The sequence below is a fragment of the Bos mutus genome, chromosome 8 (assembly GCF_027580195.1).
Source record: "Bos mutus isolate GX-2022 chromosome 8, NWIPB_WYAK_1.1, whole genome shotgun sequence".
NCBI lineage: Eukaryota > Metazoa > Chordata > Mammalia > Artiodactyla > Bovidae > Bos > Bos mutus.
The window spans coordinates 27,424,488-27,439,659 of NC_091624.1; the positions used below are offsets into that span (position 1 = coordinate 27,424,488).

The window sequence follows — 15,172 nt, forward strand, 5'->3', positions numbered from 1 at the left end:
TAAAATCAGGGAGATGAATATGTAGTTAAGTCTGGCACATAGAAGTTGTCCACAGATGGTAGTTATCAGAAGTATTAGTCCCTTTAGAGTCAGACACAGCACAGACAGATGGAGGATCTATAAAGATCTGGAATTTACTTTTAAAGCTTTTTATTTTATATTGGAGTATAGCCAATTAACAATGTTGTGACAGTTTCAGGTAGACAAGGTCAGAAGTGCAAAACATTGGTTTTCTTGATGAAAGACAGCTCTCTCTGGTGGAGTGGATAGATTCTAATAAGAAGCATAACCAACTTCACGAACCAATTATTCCCAGCAAGCATTTAACTCCAATACCTTTAGACCTTTATTTCTTAACTTCTTTTTATATTATCAAATCCATACTCAGAAGGGGAAAATCCTTCCAAGATCCCTAAACAGGAGCACTAAAATGAACTTGAGCAAAATCCAAAGTAGGCAGTAAGAAAATCATACAAGGGGTACTGCCAAGAAAAATTATTCAACATGTTTCTTGGTTAACTGCTAGTGGTAGCAGCAAGACCAGTGATGCCAAAGTGGCAGGAAATCGGGTTGTACTTCCAGCTCAGAGCTTTCAACAGTAGGAAAGAGAGAGGGTGAGTGTGGCAGTAAGAGTTTGAGTAACATCACCTTTCCTTTCCTGGGAAGCTTTGTAAGAATCAGAACTGTAAGGCCATGACAGAGAGAAAAAGACAGAGAAGAAGGGCTAGCATGCCTCTGAATGGGCTTTATAAGTGACACTGATGAGTAACAGAAGAATGAAATGAAAGATCGAACTGCAAGCAGGTGCTTGATGAGAGGAACAGCCAGATAATTTAAGAGGAAAATGAAGGAGATAAACATTGTTTTCAACATTGCTCCTTAAAAGACTAAGGAGAGAGTGGCCAAGATGGCAGAGTAGAAAGACCCTGAGCCTACCTCCTCTCATGAACACACCAAAATCATAACTATATGCAGAAAAAGCATGGATGAAAAAGACTGGAACCTACCAGAAATGATCTTCTACAACTAAAAACAGAGACAGAACCAAGAGATGGGTGGGATGGGTAGACTCAAAATATAATCAAATTGCATACCACAGGTGGATGATCCTGGAGGAGGACATGGCAACCCACTCCAGCATTCTTGCAGGGGAAATCCCATGGACAGAGGAGCCTGGAATGCTATGGTCCATGGGGTTGCAAGGAGTTGGACATGACTGAAGCCAACTGAGCACAGGTGGATGACCCACCAACTGGAGAGTAACTATACTGCAGAGTGAGTAAGTGTTCTAAATCCTACATGGGGCTCCACAGCCTTGTATGATAACCCTCCAGAGCATTTGGTTTCGAACACCAGTGGGGCATTTCAGGAGCCCCAAAGAACTGTGGGAAAAGAGACTTTACTCTTAAGGGAAACACATAAAATCACACACACCAAGATCCAGGGCAAAACTAGTCATTTGACAAGAGCCTGAGCCAGATCCACCTGCTGGTCATGGTGAATCTCCTGCAGAGGTCAGGGCAGCTGTAGTTGACCCTCTTTGGCAGTCACACTTGGCAACATTCTTCCAGGTGAATACTACTGTTGGTAGCTGCCATATTGGCTGACTAGTGGTAAAACGGGCTTCATCCAACAGCCTGTACGGACTAGAGCTGGGCTACTTCAGGCCAAACAACTAACTGTGGAGGGACACAGAACACTCCTAAGCAGAGAGGCTTTCCAAAGACTTCCTGAGCCCACAGCCACCTCTAAAATATGCCCCTGACATGGCCCTACCCACCATTGGGCCAGGACCCAGCTTCACCCACCAGTAGGCAGGCACCAGGCCTTCCCCCCAGGAAGCCTGCACTAGTCTCTAGAATAGCTTCACTTACCACAAGGAGCAGACACCAGATCAAAGGAAACAATAATCCTGCAGCTTGCAGATCCAGGACACTCACAGAAGGCCAGATCATACCTTGGGAGCAGCTGGGCTCTGGCTGTGTCCACTACCAGGCCAACACAAGCTTCAGGACATCTCAGACTCCATAACCAAGTCCAGGAACCAACCCGCCCACCCCTACCACCAACTACCTGAAGCAAGTTCTGGGATCCCTGGTCCTATAATCGGACTCCAGGAACTGGCTCTGCCTACCAGTAGACCAGCACTAACCACAGGATCTGGCTTTAACAACCAGTGGCCAAGCAACAGCCCTGGAGTCTTCGGGACCTGGTTTCTGCCACCAGTGAGCCAGCACTAGCCATGAGGCTCCCTAGGGTTCTGTAGCCAGCTGCCTTGTGACCAGACCTTGTGCTGTCTTGCTAAACAGCAACCAGTAGCATTTGGACAATGCGGGGTCTGAAAGCCAAATGGGCTAGGGGCCAATAAAGCCTACAAGACTGTACATATAGCCCCCATAACAGAAGAACCCACACACCCATCTCAGGGAGAAACCCTAGAGCATCTAGCTTAGATGACAAGAGACAAATGTACTGCTGAGACACATAGGACATCTCCCACAGGCCACTTCTCACAGGTCAAGAAACATAACTAACTTACCACATACATGAAAATACAAATAACAACTTACACAAAGTGAGATGGCAAAGGAAAATGTTCCAGATGAAGGAACAAGATAAAACTCCAGAAGAAAAACTAAGTATAGTGGAGACAGTCAATCTACTCAAGAAATAGTTCAGAGGAACAATCCTAAAGATGATGGAAGAACTTGGGAGAAGAATGTATGCACAGAGTGATAAGTCAGAAGTTTTTAAACAAATTCTTAAAAAATATAAAGAGTGACCAAACACAGTTAAAGAATGTAGTAGTTGAAATGTACACTAAAAGAATTTAATAGCAGACTAAATGATACAGAGGAATGGATCAGCAAGCTAGAAGACAAATGGTGGAAATCACTGACTCTGAACAGAAAAAAGAATAAAAAGAAAAGAGGGCAATTAAAGAGATCTCTGAGACAACATCAAGTGCAATGATATTTGCATTATAGAGGTCCCAGAAGAAGACAGAGAGAGAAAAGGCCTGAGACGATACCTGAAGATATAATAGCTGAAAACTTTCCTAACCTGGGAAAGGAAAACATTCACTCAAGTCTAAGAAGTGCAGAGTCCCACCAGGATTATTCCAGAGGAAAACACCAAGCAAGACATCTTGCAATCAAAATGACACAAGTTAAAGAGAGAATATTAAAAGTAGCAAGGAAAAAGCAACAAGTTATATACAAAGGAACTCTCATAAGTTTATCAGCTGATTTTTTAGCAGAAATTCTGCAGGCCAAAAAGGAGTGTTAGGAAGTACTTAATGTGATGAAAGGGAAAAACCTACAACCAAGAATGCTCAGCAAGGCTCTTGTTCAGATTTGATGTAGAAATCAAGAGTTTTACAGACAAGCAAAAGCTAAAAGCTAACTTTTAATTTAAAAATTAAATGTAAACTGACTGAATGCTCCAAGCAAAAGACACAGAGTCCCTGAGTGGAAACAAAAACAAGTTCCATAAATATGATGCCTACAAGAGACTCACTTGAGATCTAGAGACACATACAGACTAAAATGGGACAGGAAAAGTTATTTCAGGAAAATGGAAATCAAAAGAAAGCTGGAGTAGCAATACTTATACTGTTACAACAAAGCACACAATGATCCAGGGAACAAACGAAGAAGAAGATTTACAAATTGTAAATATATGTACTCAACATAGGAGCACCTAAATACATAAAGCAAATATGAATATACATAAAGGAAGAAATTTACAGTATCACAGAAATACTAAGGGACTTTAAATCCCCACATCAATGGTAACAACACTTACATAAGGGTATAAGATTAGATATCAATTACAAGGAAAAAAAAGGTGTAAAAAACACAAACAAATAGAGGCTAAACAAAACACTTCTAAATAATCAAGCACTCACTCAGCAAGCGAAACTACAAAAATGATGAAAAGACAACATGTAGAATGGGAAAATAACTGCAAATGAAGCAACTGATAAAGGATTAATTTCTAAGACATATAAGCAGCTCATGACAGCTCAATATCAGAAAAATAAACAACCTAAACAAACAATGGGCAGAAGACCTAAACAGGTATTTCTCCAAAGAAGACATACAGATGGCCTATAAACACATGCTGCTGCTGCTGCTGCTAAGTCACTTCAGTCGTGTCCGATTCTGTGCAACCCCATAGACGGCAGCCCACCAGGCTTCCCCGTCCCTGGGATTCTCCAGGCAAGAACACTGGAGTGGGTTGCCATTTCCTCCTCCAATGCATGAAAGTGAAAAGTGAAAGTGAAGTTGCTCAGTTGTGTCCGACTCTTCGCAACCCCATGGACTGCAGCCTACCAGGCTCCTCCGTCCATGGGATTTTCTAGGTAAAAGTATTGGAGTGGGGTGCCGTTGCCTTCTCCGATAAACACATGAAAGATGCTCAAAATGGCTTATTATTAGAGAAATGTAAAGCAAAACTACAGTGAGGTATCATCTAATACCAGTCAGAATCACTTCAGTTCAGTCGCTCAGTCACGTCCGACTCTTTGCGACCCCATGGACTGCTGCACACCAGGCCTCCCTGTCCATCACCAACTCCCAGAGCTTACTCAAACTCATGTCCAATGAGTCAGTGATGCCATCCAACCATCTCATTCTCTGTCGTCCCCTTCTCCTCCTGCCCTCAATCTTTCCCAGCATCAGGGTCTTTTCAAATGAGTCAGTTCTTCACATCAGGTGGCCAAAGTATTGGAGTTTCAGCTTCAACATCAATCCTTCCAATGAATATTCAGGACTGATTTCTGTTAGGATGGACTGGTTGGATCTCCTTGCAGTCCAAGGGACTCTCAAGAGTCTTCTCCAACACCACAGTTCAAAAGCATCAATTCTTTGTTGCTCAGCTTTCTTTAAAGCCAACTCTCACATCCACACATGACTACTGGAAAAACCATAGCCTTGATTAGATGGACCTTGTTTGGCAAAGTAATGTCTCTACTTTTTAATATGTTGTCTAGGTTGCTTATAACTTTTCTTCCAAGGAGCAAGCATCTTTTAATTTCAGGGCTGCAATCACCATCTGCAGTAATTTTGGAGCCCAAAAAAATAAAGTCTCTCACGGTTTCCATTGTGTCCCCATCTATTTGCCATGAAGTGATGGGGCTGGATGCCATGATCTTAGTTTTCTGAATGTTGAGCTATAAGCCAACTTTTTCACTCTCCTTTCACTTTCATCAAGAGGCTTTTTAGTTCTTCTTCACTTTCTGCCATAAGGGTGGTGTCATCTGCATATCTGAGGTTATTGATAGTTCTCCCGGCAATCTTGATTCCAGATTGTGCTTCATCCAGCCCAGCATTTCTCATGATATACTCTGCATATAAGTTAAATAAGCAGGGTGACAATATACAGCCTTGACGTACTCCTTTCCCTATTTGGAACTGGGCTGTTGTTCCATGTCCAGTCCTAACTGTTGCTTCCTGGCCTACATATAGGTTTCTCAAGAGGCAGGTCAGGTGGTCTGGTATTCCCATCTCTTTCAGGATTTTCCAGAGTTTGTTGTGATCCACACAGTCAAAGGCTTTGGCATAGTCAATAAAGCAGAAATAGATGTTTTTCTGGAACTCTCTTGCTTCTTTGATGATCCAACGGATGTTGGCAATTTAATCTCTGGTTCCTCTGCCTTTTCTAAATCCAGCTTGAACATATGGAAGTTTGCAGTTCACACATTGTTGAAACCTGGCTTAGAGAATTTTGAACATTACTTTACTAGCATGTGAGATGAGTGCAACTGTGTGGTAGTTTGAGCATTCTTTGGCATTGTCCGTCTTAGGGATTGGAATGAAAACTGACCTTTTCCAGTCCTGTGGCCACTGCTGAGTTTTCCAAATTTGCTGGCATATTGAATGCAGTACTTTCACAGAATCATCTTTTAGGATTTGAAATACTTCAACTGGAATTCAATTACCTCCACTAGCTTTGTTTGTAGTGATGCTTCCTAAGGCCCATTTGACTTCACATCCCAGCATGTCTGGCTCTAGGTGAATGATCACACTATCGTGACTATCTGGGTCAGGAAGACCTTTTTTGTATACTTTCTCTGTGTATTCCTGCCACCTCTTCTTCATATCTTCTGCTTCTGTTAGGTCCATACCATTTCTGTCCTTTATTGAGCCCATCTTTGCATGAAATGTTCCCTTGGTATCTCTAATTTCTTGAAGAGATCTCTAGTCTTTCCCATTCTATTGCTTTCCTCTATTTCTTTGCATTGATCACTGAAGAAATCTTTCTATCTCTCCTTGCTATTCTTTGGAACTCTGCATTCAGTTCAGTTCAGTTCAGTTGCTCCGTTGTGTCTGACTCTTTGCAACCCCATGAAGTGCAGCACACCAGGCCTCCCTGTCCATCACCAACTCCCAGAGGCCACCCAAACCCATGTCCATTGAGTCGGTGACGCCATCCAACCATCTCATCCTCTGTCATCCCCTTCTCCTCCTGCCCTCAATCTTTCCCAGCATCAGGGTCTTTTCAAATGAGTCAGCTCATGACATCAGGTGGCCAGAGTATTGGAGTTTCAGCTTCAACATCAGTCCTTCCAATGGACACCCAGGACTGATCTCCTTTAGGATGGACTGGTTGGATCTCCTTGCAGTCCAAGGGACTCTCAAGAGTCTTCTCCAACACCACAGTTCAAAGCATCAATTCTTCAGCACTCAGCTTTCTTTATAGTCCAACTCTCACATCCATACATGACCACTGTAAAAACACAGCCTTGACTACATAGACCTTTCTTGACAAAGTAATGCAAATGGGTATATCTTTCCTTTTCTCCTTTGCCTTTTGCTTCTCTTCTTTTCTCAGCTATTTATAATGCCTCCTCAGACAACCACTGCCCATTTCTTTTTCCTGGGGATGGTCTTGATCACTGCCTCCTGTACAATGTCACGAACCTCCGTCGATAGTTCTTCAGGCACTCTGCCTAAAAGATCTAATCCCTTGAATCTATTTGTCACTTCCACTGTATAATCGTAAGGAATTTGATTTAGGTCATATGTGAATGGTCTAGTGGTTTTACCTTCTTTCTTCAATTTAGGTCTGAATCTGGCATAAGAAGTTCAAGATCTGAGCCACACTCAGCTCCAGGTCTTGTTTTTGCTGACTGTATAGAGCTTCTGAAACTTTGGCTGAAAATAATATAATCAATCTGATTTCAGTATTGTCCATCTGGTGATGTCCATGTGTAGTCTTCTCTTGCGTTGTTGGAAGAGGGTGTTTGCTATGACCAGTGCATTCTCTTGGCAAAAACCAATCAGAATGGTCATTATCAAAAAGTCTACAAACCTTAAATGTTAGAGAGGATATGCAGAAAAGGGAACCCTCCTGCAAAGCTGGTGGAAAAGTAAACTGATACAGCCATTATGGAGATTTCTTAAGAAGCTAGGAATAAATCTACCATAAAACGCAGCACTCCCACTACTGGGGATATACCCTGATAAAACCACAATTCAAAAAGACACACGTAACCCAGTGTTCATTGCAACACTACTTACAATAGCCAGGACACAGAAGGAACCTAGATGTCCATCAACAGATGAATGGATAAAGAAGATGTACATATATACAATGGATTATTAAGCCATAAAAATAAATGAGCTTCCCTGGCAGCTCAGCTGGTAAAGAATCTGCCTGCAATGTATGAGACCTGGGTTCAATCCCTGGGTTGGGAAGATCCCCTGGAGATGGGAACGGCTACCCACTCCAGTATTCTGGCCTGGAGAATTCCATGGACTATATATATAGTCCATAGTGTCATGAATTTGAGTTAGTGGTAGTGAGGTAGATGAACTTAGAGCTTGTTATACAGAGTGAAGTCAGTCAGTACATATCATATAGTAAATGTATATATACAGAATTTAGAAAAATGATACTGATGAACCTATCTGCATGGGAGTAATGGAGACACAGATGTAGAGAATGGACTTGTGGAGATAGTGGGGAAGAAGAGGGTGGGACGAATGGAGACAGTAGCATTGACATATATACAGTATCATGGGTAAAACACATAGCTGGTGGAAGTTGCTATAGAACACAGAGAGCCCAGCCCAGTGCTCTGTGATGACCTGGTAGGGTGGGATGGGGGAGGGGAGGGAGGCTCAAGAGGGAGGTGATATATGTATGCTGCTGCTGCTGCTGCTGCTAAGTCGCATCAGTCGTGTCCGACTCTATGCGACCCCATAGACGGCAGCCCACCAGGCTCCCCTGTCCCTGAGATTCTCCAGGCAAGAACACTGGAGTGGGTTGCCATTTCCTTCTCCAATGCATGAAAGGGAAAAATGAAAGTGCAGTCGCTCAGTCGTGTCCGACTCTTCGAGACCCCATGGTCTGCAGCCTACCAGGCTCCTCCATCCATGGGATTTTCCAGGCAAGAGTACTGGAGTGGGGTGCCACTGCCTTCTCCGATTTATGTATAATTATGGCTTATTCAAGTTGTTGTATGGCAGAAACCAACACAAGATTATAAAGCAATTTTCCTCCAATTAAAAAATAAATTTAAGAAAAAATAAAATAAAGTATAAATTAATAAGGAAAAAAAAAGAACTATTACCTTTCATGTTTGCAGCATATCCACTGTTATTCACCAATGTAGAATATGGTTGTTCATTTTGAGGCAAGGCTCCTGCAGCCATGGTAGTCTGTTGGAGAGAAAAGATTACTTTTTGAAGTTTTGCCTATGAAATATTTTTTTGCTAATCACCTAAAATGTGCTAGTCTTCTACTGTCTAATACAGCAGTCATTAGCTAAGTGGTTACTGAGCATTTAAAATGTGGCTAGTATAGATCTGAGATATGCTATAGATATAAACTATAAGATTTTGGAGAATGGCACAAAAAATGTAAAATATTTAATTTTTTATACTGATTTTACATTTAAATATTTTAAAATATATTAGGTTAAATAAATTATTAAAATTATTTTTCTGATTCTTTTTGTTGTTACTGGAGAATCCAAATTTGAATATGTAGCTCATATAATATTCTACTGGACAGTGCTGTGCTAGACTGTAAGGAAATGACAGAAAAAAATAAGACCTACTCTTCCTGTACATTTATAGACTGTTGGGAAGATAAGATGTAGACACAAATAATGCTAACATGTGCTAAGTGTCACAAGGCAGTCTGGGACAAGCAAGAGGGCTGCCCAATTTGAGGGCAGGTGTAATGCTTAAAAAAGGAATTTGTACTTGAACTAGGCTCAAGGGGTAACATTTATTGTGGACACGATGGTACACTACGCAATTAAACAGAATCCCTCCTTCTTTACTAATTCAATTCAGTGAGAGTTACTGAATTTATGACTTTACAGTTAACAGTATTCATCTATCTCATGGTAAATTATATGGCTAAGTAACCATTGTGTTGCTATGGTTTCCACTGAGGAAAGTTAAGTAAATCTTTTAACGTGTCAAAAAGCAAAAATCGTCACTTTTCTGAAGCCCCTATTATGTGTCAGATTGTGAAATAAACAAAACACATATTGATTTCTGCTCCCTGGTTCCTGACACAGAGCAACTAGACACCTGTAAATTCCTAAGTGATAAGGACTCTAGGAGACTCTTTGTTCTAGTTCTAATGGGGTAACTCTTAACTCTAGGTGGGCTACTGGATGGCTCCTGGATGGGGGCTGGTCACCAGAAAGCCATGATTAGAAACTTGGAATTTTCTAGAAGGGGAGAGTTAATGGCGATACAGCAGAAAGTCACATACAGTATTAAATTTTTTTCCTAAATAACGATCTTAATATTTTTCTTTGAAAAGCCATGTTTATTGTTTGAGCATCAATGACTAGGGGATCAAAGACTAATTTTTATGTGATTGTTAATTTTTTAAAAATGCTTTAAAAATCTGTTGAAAATTTTGGCACCAATAAACTAAGTGGTAATTAACACACACACACACACAAGTCACTCAGTCGTGTCCAACTCTTTGCGACCCCATGGATTATAGCCCACCAGGCTCCTCAGTCCATGGGATTTTCCAGGCATGAATACTGGAGTGGGTTACCGTTTCCTTCTCCAGGGGATCTTCCTGACCCAGGGATTGAACCCAGGTCTCCCGCATTGTAGGCAGACGCTTTACCGTCTGAGCCACCAGGGAAGCCCCAGGTGGTAATTAAATACAGTCTTAATATTTTCCTTGGAGCATTTATTTTTGTGGAAAAAAAAAAAAACACTTCACAAATTTCAGTGACCCTCTGACAATTTCAAATTCACTAAAATTTTATTTCTAAAATCAAGTTTTATATGTTCAATAGGTATAAAATTTTCAAGTCCTACTTGATGAAACGGTCTCCCTTCAAAAGAAATACAGAAATTAAAATCGTAGATGTACTCTACCATGAAAGATAAAAGAAATTCCTGCAATATTCATATCACAAATCTGGTATCATACTAATATGAAATTTATAATGTACATAATATTTCAAACAAATATTAGACAAAGACAAGAAGTCAATGGACTAATGGAACAAGTTGTTCCAGGAAACTCATTAGCAAAAATTTAATTTGAAAGAATACCCACTAAGATCAGATTTACAATATTTTTACCATGTTACTTTTCAAAATTCTGGACCTTTAAAACATATTTTGACCCCCAAAAAACAATTATCACCATTTTAGAACCATGGGATTTTTATAGCAGTCAGAATTGTTGTTCGGTAGATGAGGAGTTATGAAGCATGTCCCAGGTGATCCAGCATGTGGTGACAAGACAGACCTCCCTGTCACTTTTTCTGTTAAGTCTTTCCTGAAGCCACCCTAAGCTCTTCAGCTGTGATGTAATAAAATGTGACTACTGGACTGGCTCCCCTGCACACCATGGGGTCTCAAAAGGAGAAGCCATGACTTGCTCTTCTCTGATGTAAGGGACACATTCACTGCATACATATCTCTTGAGGTGAAATGGCATATTAGACGACTTTCATGGATCTAACACCTAAAACCCATTGAAAACATCACTTTAGGAACTTCCCTGGTGGTCCAGTGGTTAAGACTCCACACTTTCAATGTAGGGGAAGGGGTTTGATCCCTGGTCTGGAAATTAAGATCCCATGTCACTAAGAGTTGGATACGACTGAGCAACTTCACTTTCATGCATTGGAGAAGGAAATGGCAACCCACTCCAGTGTTCTTGCCTGGAGAATCCCAGGGACGGGGGAGCCTGGTGGGCTGCCATCTATGGGGTCGCACAGAGTCGGACACGACTGAAGTGACTTAGCAGCAGCATGCTGCACAGAGTGGCCAAAGAAACAACCCCCAAAATGGCTTTAAATAGTGTTGAATTAATCTTATCCCTTTGGGTAGTAAAAAGTACAAATAAGATTGTGGACTATATTAAAACTTTCTTCTCAACTTGGCCCTCAGAAACTCAAATTTGTGAGGAACCTCAGAAGTCCTCTATTAGAATCCTAACCCATATGAGCATTCTCTCCACAATGTCTTTGAAAATTAACAGTGACATCATCACATAATTCTAGTAAAAAACTCTTTTTATGTGGCTACTCTGTAAATATCTGCTCTGAGACCACACAGAATAATAAACCCTTTGTTCCACATATCTAAAGCTGGCTAGCGATCATGTACTCTCGCATTACATCTTCCCAGACTATCCACCCGCAGATCTTCTCCTCCACATTTTTCATATGTAATGGTTCTAGACCTCATAGACATGGATGCCCTTTCTATTTAAATTCTATAGTTATTCATATCCTAGTACCCAGAGCTGAGATCTAACCCTCAGATGGGCTGTAATCATCAAAAATTAAAACAAAAACAATCAGCTCCCCTGTCTGCACAGTGTATGTGGTTTACTATCACATTAGTATTTTCAGAAGTCCCAAGACACATCAAGACACTTTTTTTAAAAAAGGCTAAAAATGATTTGCAATACATTTTGAGGTTAAAAAGTGGACCTTCAAACACAGATAATTAAGCATATATAAAAGTTTACAAAGAAATAAATGGTACAGAATGAAAAGTCTCCATTCTTATCTCCCATCCCAACTTTTACTCCCCAGAGGTTAAAAATGTAAACACTGGGTTTAGTTCTTCCAGGGGAAATGACTACATGTATACTTCTGGTTATTATTTTATCATCTTTAAAATGATTCACCAAAACAAGAAAACTGGCTCATTTACTCTACCTACCTCCCACCATGCCAAATCTTTCTCCACCAAACATACCAAAACATTTTTAATTCTTCTGATTATCTTTGTAATTTTAAGTAACATCGTTTAACCATATTTTATTCTATCAACTTTAAACAGTATCTTGATTCTTACCTTGTAAAATAAGAAAAGTAATTTTATCTGTACTATTCCATTTCACCTTTGCTCTCCACTTCCAAGTTCTGCTATTTCATTTCCTTTTAAAAAAAACAATTTTTAATTTTAAGCTTTAGCTAGTTAAGATCTAGCTAAAGCTTAAAAAGTAAAAGTAATTGAAAAAATGATATAGGTAGAAGAACTTGGAAGTGGAGGGGACCTATATCATTTTTTAAATGATTTTTAATTTTTATACTTTAGCTATATCTGCAATTGGGCATTCCTGGGGTCAGCAGTAAAGAATTCACCTGCCAATGCAGGAGATGCAGCTTTGATTCCTGAGTCAGGAAGAACCCCTGGAGAAGGAAATGACAACTCATTCCAGTATTCTTGCATGTAAAATTCCATGGTCAGAGGAGCCTAGCAGGCTACAGTCCATGGGATTGCAAGAGAGTCAGACATGATTTAGCAATTGAACAACAAAAAATACCTGTAATCAAGTTTTCCATGCCTTGTCTTCCATGCCTTGTCTATAGGCTTATTCTAATATGCAAGACAAAATACAAAATAATTATTTTGTGTGTTAGATATTATATACATGTATTGTGTGTGCATGCATTCATGGTAAGTCACTTTAGTTGCAAGTCTTTGCAACCCTATTCTCCAGACAAGAACACTGGAGTGGCTTGCCATTTCATTCTCCAGAGGCTTGATCCCACCCAGGGATTGAACCTGCATCTCTTATGTCTCCTGTATGGGCAGGCGGGTTCTTTACCACTAGCGCCACCTAGGAAGCCCATTTGTATCTGTAGGGCTATCAAAAGTATTCAGTGCAGATTCCCTTTCATTCTTTGTGCAGTTGTTGATCACGTGCCTTCATCTAAACTCTAGTAGCTCAAGTACTAGTAGCTCTAGTACTGTTTAAACTCAGCTCCACTGGTTTACAAATTAAACAGCTTTCCTGTTTGCTTGAACAACGAGTCATACTTTTATCCTGTTTTACTTAATCCTTCTTTCTCCACAAGGAAATCCTCATTACTTATTCAATAGGTCTCAATTACTCACTTTTTCCTGCCTCATTAGACTAGTTATCTGAAATTAGTATGGCAGCTCCACAACTGCCTTCATTTTAGGCTAATTTAGCCCATTGCTTAAGGCCACAACTTTGTAAGGCTTCCACCTGATGCTCTGGGTATCATGAGGCTTTTCTTCTCTGACTGGTGGGAACATGAACTATTTCCAGCCCCGTGAATGCCCTGGAACTGTTCTGTCTACTTCTTCCTGTATCTCTCCCTAGTCTTGGGTAGTCTGTGCAGATCAGTACTCAGCCAAATACTCTAGGCCAGCAAAAACTTGAGGGTCCTCCACATGTTTCTATAGCCTCTCTTCATGCTACTCCCTTCTCTCCAACATACTACACTGCAACTTCTAGCCATCCTGGCTCTCTACACATCTCCAAGAAGACTCTGTTTAGGTACTCCCCATACTGCAGCATGCAAACTGCTTCCAGGGAGGCAGCTGGTGCAACCTGAAGCTCACCATGTTTGCTTGTCCTCTCTCAAAGATCATGATTCCAAGCTGCCTGTTTTTCAATGTCCAAAACCATTTTTACATATTTTGTCTAGTTTTATAGTTATTTCAGGCAGGGTGGTGATTCTGGTCTCTTGTTATTTCATCTTGGTTGGAAGCAGAAATCCCCCTTGGCTCTCTTCAAATAACTCAAATCCAGGAGAACTCTGCAAAAGTGCTCATTTGTGCACTGACCCTCCATCAGTTCAGTTCAGTTCAGTTCAGTTGCTCAGTCATGTCCAACTCTTTGCGACCCATGAATCGCAGCACACCAGGCCTCCCTGTCCATCACCAACTCCCGGAGTTTACCCAAACTCATGTCCATCGAGTCAGTGATGCCATCCAGCCATCTCATCCTCTGTCATCCCCTTCTCCTCCTGTCCCCAATCCCTCTCAACAGCAGGGTCTTTTCCAATGAGTCAACTCTTCGCATAAGGTGGCCAAAGTATTGGAGTTTCAGCCTCAGCATCAGTCCTTCCAATGAATACCCAGGAATGGTCTCCTTTAGGATGGACTGGTTGGATCTCCTTGCAGTCCAAGGGACTCTCAAGAGTCTTCTCCAACACCACAGTTCAAAAGCATCAATTCTTCGGCGCTCAGCTTTCTTCACAGTCCAACTCTCACATCCATACATGACCACTGGAAAAACCATAGCCTTGACTAGACGGACCTTTGTTGACAAAGTAATGTCTCTGCTTTTGAATATGCTATCTAGGTTGGTCATAACTTTGCTTCCAAGGAGTAAGCGTCTTTTAATTTCATGGCTGCAATCACCACCTGCAGTTATTTTGGAGCCCCCAAAAATAAAGTCTGACACTGTTTCCCCATCTATTTCCCATGAAGTGATGGGACCAGATGCCATGATCTTCGTTTTCTGAATGTTGAGCTTTAAGCCAACTTTTTCACTCTCCTCTTTCATCAAGAGGCTTTTGAGTTCCTCTTCACTTTCTGCCATAAGGATGGTGTCATCTGCATATCTGAGGTTATTGATATTTCTCTGGGCAATCTTGATTCCAGCTTGTGCTTCTTCCAGCCCAGCGTTTCTCATGATGTACACTGCATATAAGTTAAATAAGCAAGGTGACAATATACAGCCTTGACGTACTCCTTTTCCCATTTGGAACCAGCCTGTTGTTCATGTCCAGTTCTAACTGTTGCTTCCTGACTTGCATATAGGTTTCTCAAGAGGCAGGTCAGGTGGTCTGGTATTCCCATCACTACTTTCTCTTCCATCTTCCAGATACATAGTGATCTGCCAAAATTTATACATGTATTTTGGGGAGAGAATTTGCAGGGATTGTATTAAT

At 41.0% G+C, this 15,172-nt stretch overlaps 1 protein-coding gene across 3 annotated transcripts in view; it reads right to left on the reverse strand.

The window, feature by feature from the left end:
• PTPDC1 (protein tyrosine phosphatase domain containing 1) overlaps positions 1-15,172 on the reverse strand; it is a 70,678-nt gene that overhangs the window by 35,308 nt on the left and 20,198 nt on the right. For all 3 annotated transcript variants that reach the window (XM_070375248.1, XM_070375249.1, XM_005901845.3), the window contains exon 2: positions 8,582-8,669. In XM_070375248.1, the coding sequence (XP_070231349.1) occupies positions 8,582-8,663 (82 nt within the window). In that variant the 5' untranslated portion in view covers positions 8,664-8,669. The remainder of the gene's footprint in view (positions 1-8,581; positions 8,670-15,172) is intronic.